General features: G+C 45.7%; 1 protein-coding gene across 2 annotated transcripts in view; it reads left to right on the forward strand.

The window, feature by feature from the left end:
* The window catches only part of LOC101600196 (protein HIRA), an 80,984-nt gene that overhangs the window by 54,455 nt on the left and 7,443 nt on the right, over positions 1-19,086 (forward strand). For both annotated transcript variants that reach the window (XM_004670771.2, XM_045132524.1), the window contains 9 exons: positions 3,309-3,513; positions 4,333-4,437; positions 5,905-6,053; positions 8,480-8,641; positions 8,963-9,021; positions 9,394-9,499; positions 12,922-13,044; positions 13,556-13,719; positions 16,481-16,569. In XM_004670771.2, the coding sequence (XP_004670828.1) occupies positions 3,309-3,513; positions 4,333-4,437; positions 5,905-6,053; positions 8,480-8,641; positions 8,963-9,021; positions 9,394-9,499; positions 12,922-13,044; positions 13,556-13,719; positions 16,481-16,569 (1,162 nt within the window). The remainder of the gene's footprint in view (positions 1-3,308; positions 3,514-4,332; positions 4,438-5,904; positions 6,054-8,479; positions 8,642-8,962; positions 9,022-9,393; positions 9,500-12,921; positions 13,045-13,555; positions 13,720-16,480; positions 16,570-19,086) is intronic.

Below are 19,086 nucleotides of genomic sequence, written 5' to 3' on the forward strand. Positions count from 1 at the left end.
TATATTTATTTATTTATTTTTACTTTAATTATTTATTTATTTGACAGAAAGAGAGAGAATGGGCACACCAGGGCCTCCAGCCACTGCAAACAAACTCCAGACGCATGCCCCCCCCTTGTGCATGTGGCTAACATGGCTCTTAGGGAATCGAACCTGTGTCCTTTGACTTTGCAGACAAACGCCTTAACTGCTAAGCCATCCCTCCAGCCCTAAGTGGTATATTTAAAGAAATTGATATAGTTAGGTTAATATTTCCCATGTTTGCAACTGTTTTGTTCATTATACTTGTTCTTTATCATTCATCTTCCCTCTTTTTCTGCCTGCTGGTGTTTCTAACTGAGCATTTTATGTGATTTGATATTTTCTCCACTAGACATTCTCATCAAGCATACTTTTTTTAAAGCTTTTTTTGTTTGTTTTGAGTTTTTTCAAGGTAGAATCTCACTATAGCCCAGGCTAACACCTGGGATTCTGTAGCTCCACATTGACCTCAAACTCATGCACTCCTTCTGCCTCTGCCTCCCAAGGGCTGGGGTTAAAGGAGTCTACCACCATGCACAGCCTTTTGTAAAATCTTTTGATGGGTACTCTAAAGAATGCCTTAAACATTTAATCAGCAATCTAAGTCCACATATACATAAAGCAATATTTCTTCATGAGTCCCAAGTCTTCCCTTTCATGCTATTTAAGCTTGTTATTACTATTTCTCTTATTTATAAACTTAAATTGTCAAATAACTTATTGCCGTATTAGACTTAGACAAAGTTAACTCTTATATTAGTTAAAAAGCACAGTATTCTCTATTCATTTATTCCTTCTCTAATGTTCTTTTTTGTCATGCAAATACAAGGTGGGTTTTGTGTGTGTGTGTGTTTTGGTTTTCTGAGGTAGGGTCTCACTCTAGCCCAGGCTGACCTGAAATTCACTATGTAGTCTCAGGGTGGCCTTGAACTCACAGCAACCCACCTACCTCTGGCTCCCAAGTGCTGGGATTAAAGGTGTGCACCACCACACCTGGCTCAAATATGAGTTTTTGAGTTGTATTGTTTTCCTTCTCTTCCACATGTTTTCCAAGGTAAGTCTAACTGGCAACACATTCCCTCAGGTGTTTCTTTTTTTCCTGTTTTTTGAGGGGTGGGGGTTCAAGGTAGGCTGACCTGGAATTCACTGTTTAGTCCCAGGGTGGCCCTGAACTCACAGTGATCCTCCTATCTCTGCCTCCTGAGTGCACGATTAAAGGCAGGCACCACCACGCCTGACTTATCCCTCAGGTGTTTCTTTATTAATTTGTTTTTATCTGAGAAAATATTTCCTTTTGTTTTGTTTTGTTTTGTTTTGTTTTGTTTTGTTTTAAGATCTAGCTATGTAGCTCATACTAGCCTAGAACTTTCTATCCTGCCTCTGCTTCCCAAATGCTAGGATTATAGGTGTATACCACCATACCCAGCTTTTCTTCACTCAAAGCATGATTTCTCTGGATATGGATTTCTAGGTTGTGAATTATTTTAGATGAAATCATGCTCTGTTTCCCAAGTCAGTCCCAAACCACTATACTCAAATAATACTTCTTCCTCATTTACTATACCCTTTTTGTTTGTTTGTTTGCTTGCTTGCTTTTGTTTCTTGAGGTAGAGTCTCACTTTAACCTTTGCTGACCTATAATTCAACTCTGTAGTCACCTGCTGGCCTCAATCAAACTCACAGTAATCCTCCTACCTCTGCCTCCCAAGTGCTGGGATTAAAGGCGTGCACCACCATGCTCAGTGAGTTTTGTTTTTTTGTTTTTGTTTTTGTTTTTTATTTATTTGAGAGCAACAGAGAGAAAAAGAGGCAGATAGAGAGAATGGGCATGCCAGGGCCTCCAGCCACTGCAAACGAACTCCAGACATGTGTGCCCCCTTGTGCATCTGGCTAACATGGGTCCTGGGGAATAGAGCCTTTAACCGGGGTCCTTGGGCTTCACAGGCAAGAGCTTAACCACTGAGCCATCTCTTTAGCCCCCCGGTGAGGTTTTTGTTGTTTGTTTTTGTTTTGTTTGGGGTTTGTTGTTGTTGTTGTTTCAAGGTAGGATCTTTTCCTACCTTGAAAATTCCCCCCCAAAAAATTATATTTTCTTTACTGGGGAGAAACAGAAAGAGAAAGACAGAAAGGGGAGAGGAAGAGAAAGACAGGCTGTGAGCATGCCAGGACCTCTTGCCTTCAAATAACCTCCATGCACCACTTTGTTCATCTAGTTGTTCATCTGAGGAATTGAACCCAGGCCAGCAGGCTACATAAGCATAACTTTCTTTTTTGTAGTATTTATCTTATTTATTTGAGAGGGAGAGAGAAAGGCAGATAGCAAATGAGCGTGCCAGGGCCTTCTACTGCTGCTAGAAAACTTCATATGCATGCACCACCTTGTACATCTGGCTTACATGGATCCTGAGGAATTGAACCTGGGTCCTTTGGCTTTGCAGGCAAGCACCTTAACCAATAAGCCATCCTTCCAACCCAGCTTTCTCTTTTTTGTATTTTTTTTAAGACTAGAATACCTAGGCTTTAGTATTAATCCCCGGGCTACCCTGTCTTTGAAAAAATATTTCTTGCCCTGGGGGAGGGAGTATCCTGAGAACTAGAGGGAACTGGAATTGGCTACTTGCCTACCCTGCCTCAGTGTAAGAAGGACCTAGTAGAATAGTTTCCCTGAGAACAGGCCTAAGCTATGTAAAACTGAAGTATCTGGTCATGTTTCAGAATTACTACCTACCCGCCAAGTCTCAGAGACAAATTACTGCTTTTCAATTTTTTATTGATAGATTGGGAGTCTCAACTGTCAAGCTCTGCATATTGGAATGGAAACCAAAAGTCATTTGATTATCAACATTTTGTGAAGGGTAGATTTTTACTTTTTTTTGTTTGTTTGTTTTTGTTGTTGTTTTCGAGGTAGGGTCCCTCTAGCCCAGGCTGACCTGGAATTCATTCTGTAGTCTCAGGCTGGCCTCAATCTCATGGTATGGGTGCTATGGATTGAACCCATGTTGGCAGGTTTTGCTAGCAACCACCTTTAACCGCTGAGCCTGCTCTCCAGCCTCAATTTTTTTTTTTTTTTTCCCCAAGGTAGGGTCTTGCTCTAGCTCAGGCTGACCTGGAATTCTCTATGTAGTCTCAGGGTGGCCTCGAACTCATGGCGATCCTCCTAGCTCTGCCTCCCGAGTGCCGGGATTAAAGGCGTGTACCACCATGCCTGGCTTTCCAGCCTCAATTTTTTAAAAAATTATAAAATGAGTGAATGTATATCAAAATTACAGTTGTCTGTGTTCATGCAGGTTAAAAGAACAGAATCTTGTGAAAGAGCTGAGGCCCCGCGACCTCCTGGAGAGTAGCAGTGACAGTGATGAGAAAGTCCCCTTGGCCAAGCCGTCCTCCCTATCTAAGCGAAAACTTGAGCTTGAAGTAGAAACAGTAGAAAAGAAGAAGAAAGGGCGCCCTCGGAAGGACTCTCGTCTCTTGCCTATGTCTCTGTCTGTCCAGGTGAGGCCCACAGGCCATCTTGCCCACTCCACTATGCTTTCTGGGCTCAGCACTGGAAGGCTGTACATGCCAAGGTATGCCTTGCTAGCATTGAACACCTAAGAACTTATTGGCATAGATACACACATTGTACAATGTACCGTGTAAACCATAGTCCTTCAGACATGTCTGCCACCATCCTGAGACCTGTTGTGTGGCTTTTCCTTGGAAAACAAGAACATGTGTTCACTCCACATAGGGTACCAACAAACGAATGAAATAATTCCATCTAAGTCCAGCATGGAAGAAGGAGTGTAGATGTCTCAGAAGCAGTTACATTATTGAGTCCCACTCTCCATCTCCTCCTCCTCTACTCTAACCCACCCAAGACGATGCGCAGCTACAGAGTGGGCAGGAGTAGGAGCTGGGATCTTAGGTGAGGGTTTGGTGGAGTCCACCTCTCCTTCTATGAGGGAAGACTGACGGCTCTAGTACTGGCACCATAGGCCTGGCTGTCACTGTGTTGTTCTGCTTATTCCATTGTTGTGACTGGAACCAAGATATTCTTGAGTCACCACAGCAGTCTCTCTCCATGATTGTTGAATGGTACTCAGAGAAAATAGCTATACCACAACCAGTCCCCTGGTGTCAGCCACTCATCTGTCAGGTGGGGATCCTTGTAGCATTTCTTGTGCTTCTTCCTTTTAGGGTAGGTAGACGTGCCCTGGGAACAGCCCCAGACTCCCCTCAAGCCTTCACCTCTGGGTGACTTATGTTCCCTGACAGTACTCAACCATGTAGCACCAGGGTGGGGCTCAGGCATGTTTCTGGCTCTTCTAGTCTCCAGCTGCCCTGACTGCAGAGAAGGAGGCCATGTGTCTGTCTGCACCTGTACTTGCGCTGAAGCTGCCGATCCCAGGCCCCCAGAGAGCATTCACCCTCCAGGTGAGGACCAGGATCTTCTACCCACTGCCACGCACTATACACACATTCTTCCTCCCCTAATGTATCTTGTCATACCTTGGGAACTAGTTTGCAGTTACTCTCCATCCCCTCTGGAGGAAGTACTCACTGTTCAGGGAAGAATGCTAACCTCCTGTCCCATCATTATGCCCCTCCCTCTGTGTTGTTTTGCCTCTTAAGTACCAACTGCCAGAGCTGCCTTTTCCATCACATCTGGATACCAGTTCCTTCAAGACTTATCTCATGTGTCCCTTTTCCAGGGAGCTTCCTATATCTCTACCCTCAGCCTTGCTGCCTTCAGGGTTGGTGCCCATGGGTCTGTGTAGCTGTAATCTATCTCATGATGGTCCCACTGTCTTTGTCTGCTTCTCAGTGCCTGGTTCTCAGAGTAGAAGCTTGTAACATGAGAGTATTCAAACACAGTGTTAGAACAAATAATCTCTTATACTTAAATACCCACTGCCTACCTGGCCCAACAACTGTGTTCATGCCATCCCCCACCATGGTGGATTTTTACACACCATCATCTTTGTGTATACCTTTTTTTTACCTCGCTCAAGGTATGTCCTTGGATAACCTCCACAGGCCACACATTATGCTGGGGCCAGGCTGGTCTTAGGCCACTGGAGATCAAGCACCATTACTACTCTCCTATAGTTCCTTGTGGGCCATGCTGCAGAGGAGTGAAGCAAGTAGAATGGAAGGACAGCAGTCATGTCTCTTCTTGCTGCTGATGGGAGTGGAAGTGGGGGCACTTTCAGCAGGGAGAGCTCAAAACTCCCGTGTTCCATTATCATTTTTCAGGTATCCTTACCACTGAGTACCACTTAGGGCCATCCTTGTGGTTCCTGGCTGGCAGCCCACCCTTTGCTTCAGTTCACCGACTGTGTGCCACATGTGCAAATCTATTAGCTGTTTTGTCTGGCTTTCCTTTTGGAATATCTGCTGCTCAGCTCTGTAGCCCATTTCGTGCCAAGCACTGAACTAGGCCCAGTCATATGTGCTGTGCTGTGCAGTGCAGTGAAGTGCAGTGCAATGCAATTCAGGAGGTTCACTAATGTTGAGAGCACCTTAGAGTTTTCTAGATTGTCTTCCTAGCCCACCACAGGTCTCTTAACAAATACTGCTGTCTTTGATGATGCTTCAAGTTGGTGAAAAGAAAGCCTTGCCTCACTCCCAGGTCCATTTCTATCTTGTTTCTGTCCTTGAGCATATTGTTGGGCAAGTCACTCCCCTGTCAAATGACCTGGAGGACTGTGCTGCTTTTGCCTTACTCCCCACACCCTAGTCATCTGCAAACAACCTCTGGTGGCCTCTGCTTTTCTTTGTCATTGTCCTGCCTCAGAGCCCAAGGTCACAGAGACCCAAGTGTCTAACATGTCCAGGGACCACCATCTGAATGGGTCTACTGCCATCTGAGAAGACATGTGTTTGCCTTCCTTCCTCCAGGTGAGCTCCGACCCCTCCATGTACATTGAGGTGGAGAATGAAGTGACAGCCGTAGGGGGGGTGAGGCTGAGCCGCCTGAAGTGCAACCGGGAAGGGAAAGAATGGGAGACGGTACTCACCAGTCGCATCCTCACTGCCGCTGGCAGCTGGTAAGGGCAGGGAGGAACCTGGCCTTCCATTAAGATAGGCACTGTGTGCTATGCTAGGTGGCATTATCACTGTCATGGAATGTGGTCTGTGAGAAGAGGTTTGCTTCAACAGAGGCTTTCACTGGGCCTTCCTCCAAGCTGAGCATGTAAATTTGTCATATCTGTCCCTGCAGTACCCAACAAAGCCAGAATCAGTGTCCCTACTTCCAAATTTCCAAGCCATGCTTTGAACCTAAGATTTATTCTCTTACCTGTCAAGATCCTTGGTTGAGGTCTGCCTTCCTGTCCTTGACCTGGGCACATACTTTCCCTGGACCCCAGCTTTTCATCCAAGTTGTCAGGATGGATTGAACTGATTTCCCCACTAGCTGTGCCTCCTCAGGATCTGCGCTTGGGGGAGACATGTTAAGTCAATGCTAATCTCGCAGAATCTTCCCAGGACTGCATGTGAGCTCAGCCCTTCTGTACTTTGAAAAGATAACCAGCATTTTCCTCAAGCACCTACAGGAATGCAGCCCAGTTAGAACTGAGTGGCAAATACTCTTTACTCAAGCTTTACAGCAATAATCACTCAGGACATCATTTCAATTAGATCTTTAGTTATCTACTGGGAAGTCCTGTGTGAATGTCTCACACACATCTGCAGAACTGGCTTTCAGTCCTTGGATTCCCATAAGCCTGAGTGAATTCACGAATTAGGTCCAGAAAGACTCTACTGTCCTTCTTTTCTTTGTTTTTATTTATTTATTTTCATTCTTGTTTTTTTCAAGGTAGGGTCTCACTCTAGCTCAGGCTGACCTGGGATTCACTATGTAGTCTCAGGGTGGCCTTGAACTCAAGGTGATCCTCCTACCTCTGCCTCCCGAGTGCTGAGATTAAAGGCGTGTGCCACCGCTCCCAGCTTTGTTTTGTTTTTTGAGGCAGGGTCTCACTCTGGCCCAGGCTGACCTGAAACTCATTCTTTAGCCCAGGGTGGCATCAAACTCACAGGACATATACCCCAGTCTCCTAAGAGCTGAGATTAAAGGCATGAGCAACCACGTCTGGCTAGCAACTCTATAATGTTCTGTTCCTTCTTGACATTCTTCATCATAATGAGCTTACTGAGTCCCTAGTCTTAGCTTCCTGTGTGTTAGGTGATGCTATTGGCTCCCACTCTGTCTCTGGTCCCAAGGCAGTTAACATGCCCTAGCTGAGGCCAAAGATACCAGCACAGCCTCCCTTGTAGCCACACAGCTGTTGTAATTGGGGATCTTTACTACTATATAGTCTCATTTATCTATGCCCAGCCCACAGATTCCTACCCAGTACCATGGCCCCATGTCCCAGGATGATGGCTTCCTTTGCAGAGAGCTGGCTCAAGAAAGGGCCTAATAGATGATGAGCAAACAGAGTCAGGCGTGATGACACACGCCTTTATTCCCAACACTTGGGAGGCAGAGGTAGGAGAATCACCTTAAGTTCAAGCCACCTTGAGACTACATAGTCATCCTATGCTAGAGCAAGACCCTACCTCAAAAAAAAACAAACAAAAAAAAGATGAGCAGACAGAACCCAGTCAACGCATACAGAGAGATTCCTTCTTACTGCCTGGTCAAAGCTTACTCAAAGCTTCTCTGACTCATACAAAATAAGATGTTCTCATTTGTCTCTCTTTCCTTAGAAGCCAGTAACATATCTCATTAGGAAGGAGTTGGCAGAGTTCTTTCCTTAGCTGACCTTTCTGGGAGCCTGGTGAGGGGAAGGTAGTCTTGTCCATGCAGACCACATATCCTGACTCAGTAAGGTGGATGTCATGAAGGGGGCTCTGTGTGGCCTGCTGGAGTCCGAGCTCTAATTTCCCCTGACCTATGGCCAGGCCTCAGAGGCCATATTTGGAAGGTTATAGAACTCCTTGTGCTAGGCCTGCCTGGGGACCAGGTTCTTAATTGGGGTGGTGGACAATGACCAGACGTATGTTCTGTGAAGTGCTTCTTGCTAAACACATGACCTGCCTCTCCCACACCAGCCCTAACATCTCTGACTGCTCAGCTATTGCTCCTCATACTGGTATCCCCACACTTCTCTTAACCTGTGCCAGCATCCTTGCCTAGACTACCCTGTCTAGGTACATGGACACTCTGGTTTCTTCTCTTGACTGGGAGATACTTCTTGGATGACCTCAGGTGCAGTGGCTCTACAAAGCCCCTGTACCCCTCAGTCTATGTCAGTGTGAGCAACTCTATGGGTAGAACAAAGGAAGACAACAGTCTCTTTGATGTGAAAGCTCAGGCATGCTATTTGGCTGAGCCTCCTTGCCCTGATCTTTGCCCAACCCTCTCCTCACCATTGCCTCAGGTGTACTGGGCCCAGTAGTGACCAGATGGAAAGAAGCCCTGTGTCAGCCACCCAGTCCCATGACGTCTGCCTCTCCTCTTCCCTCACAGTGATGTGGTGTGTGTCGCCTGTGAAAAGAGGACACTGTCAGTATTCTCCACCTGTGGTCGCCGCCTTCTCCCTCCTATCCTCCTTCCATCCCCAATATCTACTTTGCACTGCACGGGCTCCTACGTTATGGCACTCACTGCTGCAGCGACACTGTCTGTCTGGTGAGAGGCAAGCACAGGCTGGATCTCCAAGCTGTGCGGGCCCTTCCTAGGGGCAAAGAAAGGGGACATAACTGAAGGTGGCCAGTGGGTTCGGGAGAGCCTCTGGGCAGTCAGCAGTATTTACCAGCAATGGCATCTCAGCTGGCAGAGGATGGTCCCACTCTTGTTTCTCCCAGAGTAGGTGTGAGGGCTGAGAGTTGCCCAGTGGCTCTGTTGTCTGGAACCTCTTCTGTAGACTTGGGCAGAGGGCTGGGGGCACATGTGGGAACCAGGGTATCAGGTGGCCAAGGCATTCTGATTTCTTCCCTGTCTCCCTCTTAGGGATGTTCACAAACAAGTGGTTGTGGTGAAAGAAGAGTCTCTACACTCCATCTTGGCAGGTAACCCCTGTGATGGGCCCCATCTGATTCTAGGAACAGAATCCCAGTCTGATTTAGATGAAACTCTAACCTAGCTGGAGTACCAGGCTCAGAGCCCAGCCTGTGGCTCCTGATGAAGCAGGGGTGCACTTATATAGCAAGGAGACACACTCTCTGGGTGTAAGATTAAAGTGTCCGTAAGATATGGCAAAGTTCCTAGAGGGTGTCAAAATGGCTCCCTCAAAACACCAGTCAGCAATGCAGAGTTGCCACACCAGCAGAAAGGCATTTATGGTTGGGATTATGGGAGCCAATGTTCAGATATCTCCTTCAGTGAATATTCATTCACACTTGATCAGAACACACCAGAACTTATTCCTGTGGTATCCCCAGGAAGTGATATGACGGTGTCACAGATCTTGCTGACGCAGCATGGAATCCCAGTGATGAACTTGTCTGATGGGAAAGCGTACTGCTTTAATCCCTCACTCTCCACATGGTAAGAAACTACACCTCTTGTTCCCAGGAGCGTCTCTATCTGCACTGGTCAACACATCTGGGGCCCATTTTATTAGAATGATTATTGGAAAATTTTTATGGATCTTGACAAATATTCTAGCCTGGCCTCCTGATCTGGACCAAAGTAGCCCTTAGACTCAGAGAATCACCCTGCTGTTAGGATTTGTATGTTTCACTGGTTTGGAATTTGGAGATACTTTGTGTATACATACATACATATATACATATAAACATTAGAGATCTTAACCCAGACATAATGCAGTATGTAAAGTACATGCCAGCCACTCCAGGAAATTCTCTCTGCTTATACCTTTGGTCCTTCAGAACCAAATCTTGCTGCCTCCTAGCCCCTTTTCTGTTAAGGATCGCCAGCCACAAGATTATACTCAACACTGAGATTTTATAATCTTGGACTGGAGAGATAGATCAGTGGTTAAGCCACTTGCCAGCAAAGCCTCACGACCTGGGTGTGATTCCCAAGTACCTACATAAAGCCAAATTCACAAAGTGGCACATGCATGAGGTTCTGGTGTACTCATTATTTATCTATCATTCATCCATCTATCTGTCTGTCTGTCTATCCCTCTCTGCTTGCAAATAAAATAAATATTACTTTCAAAAAATAGTAATCTCGGGCTGGAGAGATGGTTTAGCGGTTAAGCATTTGCTTGTGGAGCCTAAGGACCCTGGTTCGAGGCTCAATTCCCCAGGACCCATGTTAGCCAGATGCACAAGGAGGCGCACACATCTGGAGTTCATTTGCAGTGGCTGGAAGCCCTGGCATGCCCATTCTCTCTCTGCCTCTTTCTCCCTCTGTCGCTCTCAAATAAATAAATAAAAATAAACAAAATTCTAAAAAAAGGAAGTCCTCTTAAGGAGCAAAAAAGTAATCTCTACCACTTGCCTTCTCAAATTGCAAAAATATTTTTAAATATTTTGTTTATTTGAGAGAGACAGAGGGAGAAAGAAGGAGAGAATGGGTGCTGCAGGCCATCCAGCCACTACAAACGAATTCCAGACACATGTGCCATCTTATGCATCTGGCTTACATGGATCTTGGGGAATCACACCTAGGCCCTTAGCTCTGCAGGCAGGTGCCTTAACCACTAAGCCAACTCTCTAGCCCCAGATTGCAAAAATTTGTGTATTATGTGCAATGACTGTAGTAATGCAAATATGTTAATTAAAAACAGACAAAGCCAGACATGGTGACATATATTTGTTACTCAGAAGGCTTGGGGGTTAGGAAGATCACAAGTTCCAGGTCAGCTGAGGCAATACAACTTATCTCAGGAAGGGGAAAAAAAAATTATCAACTCTTTGTAATGGACACATTTCCAAAGGTGTACAGCTGTTTTCTTTTTTCAAATATATTTATCTGCATATATGAGTGTGTGTGTGTGCCAGGCTGTCTTGCCATCACAAGTGAATGCCTGTCTAACTTTATATTGGTGGCTGGGGAATTGGACAGTTGCAAGTAACTGTCTTTAGTTGCTGAGCTGTCTTCCCAGGCCCTCCAGCTGTTTTCGACGGCGGGGGGGGGGGGGGCGTTCTTTTTGTGGTGGTGGTGTTTTTATTTTATTTTATTTCATTTATTTATTTGAGAGAGAGAGAAACACAAAGAGAATGGGCATGCCAGGGTCTTTTAGCCACTGCATACCAACTCCAGATGCATGTGCCACTGGTTTATGTAGATCCTGGGGAATCTAACCTAGGTCCTTTGGCTTTTGAAGACAAGTGTCTTAACTGCTAAACCATCTCTTCAACCCTGCTGTTGTAGAGTTTTGTTTTGTTTTGCTTTTTTTTTTTTTTTTTTTTTTTTTTTTTTTTTTTTTTTTTTTTTTTTTTTTTTTTTTAGTTTTTCAAGGTAGGGTCTCACTCTAGCCCAGGCTGACCTGGAATTCACTATGTTGTCTCAGACTGGCCTCCAACTCTTGGCGATCCACCTACCTCTGCCTCCCAAGTGTTGGGATTAAAGGTGTGTGCCACCACATCTGGCTTTTGTTTTGTTTTTTTTTTTATGAGAGAAACAGAAGTGGCACCCCAAAGCCTCCAGCCACTGCAGTTGAACTGCAAATACTTGTGCCACCTTGTACATATGTGTGATCTTGTGCACCTGGCTTAAGTGGATTCTGGGGAGTTGAACTTGGGTCCTTAGGCTTCACAGGGAAGTGCCTCAACCATTAAGCCATATCTCTAGTCCTTGTTTTGTTTTTTGGTATGTGTGTGTGTGCATGTGCGCCAGAGATCTCTTCTGTTTTCTCAAGGCAGGGTTTCAGTCTAGACCAAGCTGGCCTGAAACTAACTCTGTAGACCCAGATTGGCTCTCCTACTTTAGCGTCCTGAGTGCTAGGACTAAAGGTGTAAGTCACCATGCTCAGCTTTTCATCATGTTTTTTTTTTTAATGTTTTGTTTTTACTTATTTATGAGAGATAATGGGTGCACCAGGACATCTAGCCAATGCAGAGAACTCCAGATGCAGGTGCCACCATGTGCATCTGGTTTACGTGGGAACTGGGGACTTAAACCTGAATCATTAAGCTTCACAGGCAAGTGCCTCAACAGCCCTCACTGTGGTTTTTTTTGTTTTTTTTTTTTTCATTTGTTTATTTTTATTTATTTCTTTGAGAGTCACAGTGTGGCAGACAGCCTCAGGAGGAAGGGATATTTATTGAAGCTTACAGATCCACGGGATGTCCCATAAAGGCAGAAGAAGCTGGCCTGCCTTCACAGGACCAGAGAGAAAGAAGCACAAGCCAAAAGTCAAAAGCCACACAGCACAGCACACTTCAGGAACTCCAGCTAGACATACTTTGCATATCTTTAGATTGAAATCTCAAACCCATCACCACACTTTAAAATCCACACAGTGAGACCTTCTCCAGCCAGGTGACTGCAGATGCAAAGTACAAACTAATAAAACACTGAATATATTGGGGGCCATATATTCAAACTATCATAGACAGAGAGAGAGAGAGAGAGATAGAATCGGTGCACCAGGGCCTCCAGCCACTGCACACGAACTCCAGATGCACGCACCACCTTGTGCATCTGGCTTATGTAGGTCCTGGGGAATCGAGTCTCGAACCAAGGTCCTTAGGCTTCACAGGCAAGCGCTTAACCGCTAAGCCATCTCTCCAGCCCTGGAATATTTTTTTAAATTTTTATTAGCATTTTCCATGAATATAAAAAAAATCCCATGTTAATTCCCTCCCCACACACCTCACTGTGTTTTTTGAGACAGGGTCACAACAAACCTGGAGCTCACTGATCTGGCTAGACTATCTGGCCAGCAAATTCTAGGAATCTACTGTCTCTGCCTCTCCAGTGCTGGGATTACAGGCATATACCCAGCTTTGTTCTTGATTTTCCTGACCTCTACTCCCACATTGCCTTCCCAGGAACCTGGTTTCTGACAAGCAGGACTCATTGGCCCAGTGTGCGGACTTTAGGAATAGCCTGCCATCCCAGGACGCCATGCTGTGTTCAGGACCATTAGCCATAATCCAGGGCCGCACCTCCAAGTATGTGAGCCATGGCCACTGCCCTGGGAGGGAACCAGGTCTGCTTTGCTTATTGTGCATTCCCTGTGTCCTAGCTGCTGTTTGGCAAAAGCAGGGTTTTCCCAAGAATGTTGTCTCGTGTTAAGTAATTTCTTAAGGATGGATTGTTATGCAAGCCTCATCACTTCAGAGGCTCAGGTGATAGTCTGAAGGTCATAAGATACCCAGGTGTTTACGTGACACAGTTAAATGAGGAAATAAGCCACTAGCCTGTCATTTCAGGGGCCCAGATGGCAGGGACTAGGCACAACATTCCTGGAATACCACACAACCTGGCTGGGATGAGGACTGGGCATTTTGACAGGAATCTTGCACCTGCCAAAAGACTGACTGATGAATAAGAGGCTTTGGGTAGCCTAGGTGCCCACCAACCTGCCAACTCCTTGCTGATGCTCCAGGGAACATGGGAACAGCATCCTGCACCCATGAAGTACCCCACGTCTCATCAGATCTCTTCTGCTGATCTCTGCAGCTCTGGAAGGCAAGCTGCCCGGCTCTTCTCCGTGCCTCACATGGTGCAGCAGGAGACCACACTGGCCTACCTAGAGAACCAGGTTGCAGCAGCACTTACCCTGCAGTCAAGCCACGAATACCGCCACTGGCTTCTCCTCTATGCTCGGTACCTTGTGAATGAAGGTAAGGTAAACCGAGAAAGGGCATCACCTGGTAGTGGTTTGTTTTGGGGGGGAAGGGGAGTGGTTTTCGAGATAGTGTCTTGCTCTACCCCACCCAGGCTGACCCGGGATTCACTCTGTACTCCCAGGGTGGCCTCAAACTCATGAAGGTCCTCCTACCTCTGCCTCCCAGGTTCTGGGATTAAAAGTGTCCGCCACCACTCCTGGCTCTCCCTTTTTTGGGCCCCTCTTGCTAGCAGTTCTGTCTGCTGTTCAATGTCTCCCTCAAGGTCTTCTAGCCCACACCTTCCCCTCCAGGACTCTTAGAGTGACTATGTCATCAGCAACATTCCCCATGGAGAGCAGAAGAGAGCAGTGCAGTGACCTCTAACCATTTTTCATCCCTTGTTGGGCAAACTCCCATCATGTCTTTCCTTTCCTCCTACTTGAGAGCCTGGACCTTCTATAGTCTGTGGCACAGGATTGGCTCCCCTGTCACCCACATAGCTCCAATCCTGGTTGCAATGTTTCTTCCTCCACCTTTACTGGCTCTCTTGTTTTATTTATCCTTTTCATCATCTTCCTCATTTCGACTTTTTGTTGTTGTTGTTGTTTCGAGGTAGGGTCCCACTCTAGCCCAGGCTGACCTGGAATTCACTATCTCAGAGTGGCCTTGAACTCCTGGCAATCCTACTTTTGCCTCCCGAGTGCTGGGATTAAATGCATGTGCCACCACGCCTGGCCTCATTTCGATTTTTTGAAAATGGCTTAATGGCTGGGCATGGTGGTGCACACCTTTAATCTCAGCACTCAGGAGGCAGAGATAGGGGAGGATCGCCAGGAGTTCGAGGCCACCTTGAGAATACATAGTGAATTCCAGGTCAGCCTGGGCTAGAGTGAGACCCTACCTCAAAAAAAAAAAAAAAAAAAAAAACAGAAAATGACTTCCTGAAAAAAATCAAAATATAGAAAGACAGAAAAATTTACCAAGTACCTACAAAGCAACTCCTAGAACTAACCTACCGTGTTTCCCTTTGACTGTGAATCTGAGGGTGTGTGTATATATACACTTATGATAACAACAAACATTATTACTGATTCCATCTTCCTCCCCAGGAACTCGGTGACAAATTTAATTGCTCTCTTACTATATCTGTGTGATTGCTCAGTATGTGTGGTCACCACCCCTCCTCCATTCTTTCAGAAATGCCTCCTAGTTCTCCTCTCTTTTACCTCTTCCTGGGAGTTGAGGATTCACCCTGATGCCCCCATATTTTCTACCTTTTTATTCCATCCATTTCCTACGGCTGTAGCTGCCCCAATCACTGCCTCTAGCCTTTATCTCAGTGCCACCTGCACTACAGTGCCCAGGACCTTGACACTGCCACATACAATTGTGATTCTGCCCTCAGCCTTCTTATGTATTCCCTTCTACAGTTCTCCCTCTTTAAAATTTTTTTTTATTATTGACAACTACCATAATTATAAACAATAAATAATGATAATTCCCTCCATCTCTCACTTTCCCCTTCACAACTCCACTCTTTATCATATCCCCTCCCCCTCTCAATCAGTTTCTCTTTTATTTTGATATCATCTTTTCTCCTGTTATACTGGTCTTATGTAGGTAGTGCCAAGCACTGCAAGGTCATAAATATCCAGGCCATTTTGTGTCTCTAAGAGTGCATTATAAGGAATTCTGTCCTTTCTTTGAGCCTTGGAAGGTGTGATGGAGGTGTTTCAGTGCTGATCACTCCTGTTACTTCTCAGCACTGTGGTGCCTTTTGAGTCATCCCAGAGGTCACTGCCATCTGAAAAGAGAAGCTTCTGTAACCAGCAGTGAGCGTAACATTCATGTATGGATATAAACATTAAGAAAAGTGCTGACTAGGCAGTTAGGTGAACATAATATGTGCATTTAGCCAGACACCAGCAGGCATTACACCCCTAGGACTCATGACTTCCCCATCGTAAGTTTTCAGTGTCAGGCATGTATTCCCTCCTGTGAAGTAGGCCTCCAGTCCAATTAGAGAATGGTTGGTTACCCCCATAACAGACTTGCTACTACTATTGCACCTGTTGGCTAATTTGGCCTGGCTGGCTCAAATTAAGGCTTGCAGTGTCCCCTGTTGATTATCTCCACTGGTGACTTCTCTCTCTCCCATGGACCTGCATGTAGCATAGCTTTTTCCAGCTTTCTGTCAGCTGGTCTATAAGGAGGAGGTTTTCAGCTCAGTTCCAGAAAGATTTCTCAGTGATCTTGCAACCCAAGCATGTGGAGTTTTCAGCAATAGGGTCTTACCATATACTCCTGGTGGGAAACCAAGAGCCTTGGCAATGACCTGCAATGTTTTGGGGCATCAGGGACCTCCCTGGCCAACAGCTCAGTACCTCATCCCTGGCACTAAAAATTTGCAATTGCCCCTCTTCCTCCTGTTTACCTCACACCAGTTGCCAAGCTTCTACATAAACAGATCCTTTCAGCCTGCAGTCCTGCAAGTTTTCATCGTTTCCCCATCACCTTTCATCATAGAACTGTCTGCTCTGCATCTTATTCCCCTTTGAGGCCAGCCACACAGAGAGGATGCAGCCTACATTGTCAGGGTAACAGGTCAGTGAGTGAGTAAGAAATGGTGGTCATGAGTCTGTAGGTCCCATACTGAGAGCCATAGACATGTTCTGCCTATAGTAGTCAGTAAATTAACTCTATGTTTGAATATATACAACTTTTATATGTTCCTACTTCTGTTTTGTGTTTTTATTGTTTTGTTTTCTATTATTAGGGTTTGAATACCGACTCCGAGAAATATGCAAGGACTTACTGGGTCCTGTACACTGCTCCACTGGAAGCCAGTGGGAGTCAACAGTAGTGGTAGGTGCTTCTTTTTCATTCTTGCTAGAATTCTGTCTTATGCATGAAGGTATAAATTTTAAAAATAAAAATGCTTTTTAAAGTTCTTCTCGTAAGTCTTCCAGCCTCCAGCCCAGATCCCAGAGTCAGTGGGAGACCAGCCTATTGGCACTGCGGGAGCCAGGCGTTAGGCGCTAGGAGTGCTCCAGGCCCACCTCTGCTGAAGGCACTGGCCTACACAGTGCTCTGGGGGTGGTAATGAGAACAGAAGGTTAGTCACTGCCTTTGTTGGCCCAAAAGAGTGCCCATGAAGCAGTGGCAAAAATATAGGAAGGCAAATGAAATGATGATGGAAAGCAGTTCTGCAGAGGCCTGAACAAAACCTTCCTGGTGGGGGCTGCAGAGATGGCTTAATGGTTAAGGTATTTGCCTGCAAAGCCAAAGGACCTAAGTTCGATTCCCCAAGACCCATGTAAGCCAAATGCACAAGGGGGCACATGTGTCTGGAGTTCATTTGCAGTGGCTAGAGGCCCTGGTGTGCCATTTTCTTTTTCTCTTTCTTTCGCTCATAAATTAATTAATTAATTAATTAATTAATTTAAAAACACCTTCCTGGTGGAAGTAATGATAGAGGCAAAGAGGTTACTAAGACTGTCACACAGCAAGAAAAGGGAGGGTGGTATGGGATGACAGGGAGACACATGCAGGACATAGGCTTTTGAGGACTCTTGAAGAGCTAAAGCCAGAGACCTAGAGTTAGTATAGCAGTGACTTGAAATAGAAAACCGAAGCCAGGCATGGTGGCACATGCTTTTAACCCCACCACACGGGAGGCAGAGGTAGGAGGATCACTGTAGTTCAAGGCCACCCTGAGACTACATAGTTAATTCTAGGTCAGCCTGGACCAGAGTGAAAAACCAAAAAGAAATAGAAAACTGATTAGAGTGTATCCTTGCAATGGTCCCAGGAGTAGGTGGTGAGTTGGATTGATGTGGAGACAGATACAAGATAAGATGTATTTGGGGTAGGTGAAGAGACAGCTCAGCAGTTAAGGCACTTGCCTGCAGAGCCTAAGGACGACCTAGGTTCAATTCTGCAAGACCCACATAAGCCAGGTGCACAAGGTGGTACATGCGTCTGGAGTCATTTGCAGTGGCTAGAAACCCTGACAAACCCATTCCTTATCCCTCTATCTATCTGCCTCTTTCACTCTCTCAAATAAATAAATAAAATATTCTTTTTAGCCAGGCATGGTGGCATACACCTTTAATCCTAGTGCTCAGATGGCAGAGGTAAGTGGATCACCGTGAGTTCAAGGCTAGCCTGAGACTATATAGTGAATTCCAGGTCAGTGTGGGCTGGAGCCAGATCCTACCTTGGGGGGAAAAGGATATATTTTTTTCTTTTCTTAAGATGTATTTTGGAGGCAGAATCAATAAGACTTGGTAGATAGGTGGGTTGATGTGGAAAGAAACAGAATAATGAACGGGTCACCTCAAGATTTTTTTATTTTTGAGAGAGGGAGAATGGGAGCACCAGGGCCTTTCAGCCACTGTGAATGAACTCCAGGCACATGTGCACACTTGTGCACATGTGCACCATTGCACACTTCTGTCACTGTACATCTGGCTATGTGGGATCTGGAGATTCAAACATGCGTTCTTAGGCTTCACAGGCAAGTGCCTTAACTGCTAAGGCATCTCTCCAGCCCAAGTGTTTTTTGTTGTTGTTTTTAAGATTTTTTTAAATTTTATTTATTTATTTATTTATTTGACAGAGAGAGAGAGCGCATGGGTGTGCCAGGGCCCCCAACCACTGCAAACCAAATCCAGACGTGTGCATCACATTGTGCATCTGGCTTACGTGGGTCCTGGGGAACCGAACCTGGGTCCTTTGGCTTCACAGGCAAATGCCTTAACCACTAAACTATCTCTCCAGCCCCCAGCCCTATTTTTTAAACCTTTTTTTAAGAGCCATGTTCACAATGCACCCTGACCATATCTTCCCACCACCCCCTTTTGTACCCCCCTCCATTAACTGCTTTCCAACTCAATCCCTCTTTCTATATTTTAAAATATTTATTTATTTTAGAGAGAGAAGCAGAGAGAGAGAGAATGGACAGGCCAGGGCCTCTAGCCACTGCAAACAAACTCCAGACACATGCGCACCTTGTACATCTGGCTTTATGAACCTGGTCCTTTGGATTTGCCAGCAAACACCTTCACTGCTAAGCCATCTCCTAGCCCCACTATTCTATTTTGATGGGGATTTGGTGGGGGGAGAGGGTTGGGTTGGGTTTGCTTTGGTTTCGGGTTTTGTTTGTTTTTCTGGGTTTTTCGAGGTAGGGTCTCACTCTAGCCCAGGCTGACCTGGAACTACCTCCTACCTCTGCTTCCTGGGTGCTGGGATTAAAGGTGTGTGCCACCACGCCCGGCTGATGTTACTTGTTTTATTTTAAGTACTTCAGCTAAAGAAATTTTGGGTGCTAAATGTTAAACCAAATACATTTACATTAAAGTGCTTCTTAATGACATACGT

This window comes from Jaculus jaculus, chromosome 13 (genome assembly GCF_020740685.1).
Source record: "Jaculus jaculus isolate mJacJac1 chromosome 13, mJacJac1.mat.Y.cur, whole genome shotgun sequence".
NCBI lineage: Eukaryota > Metazoa > Chordata > Mammalia > Rodentia > Dipodidae > Jaculus > Jaculus jaculus.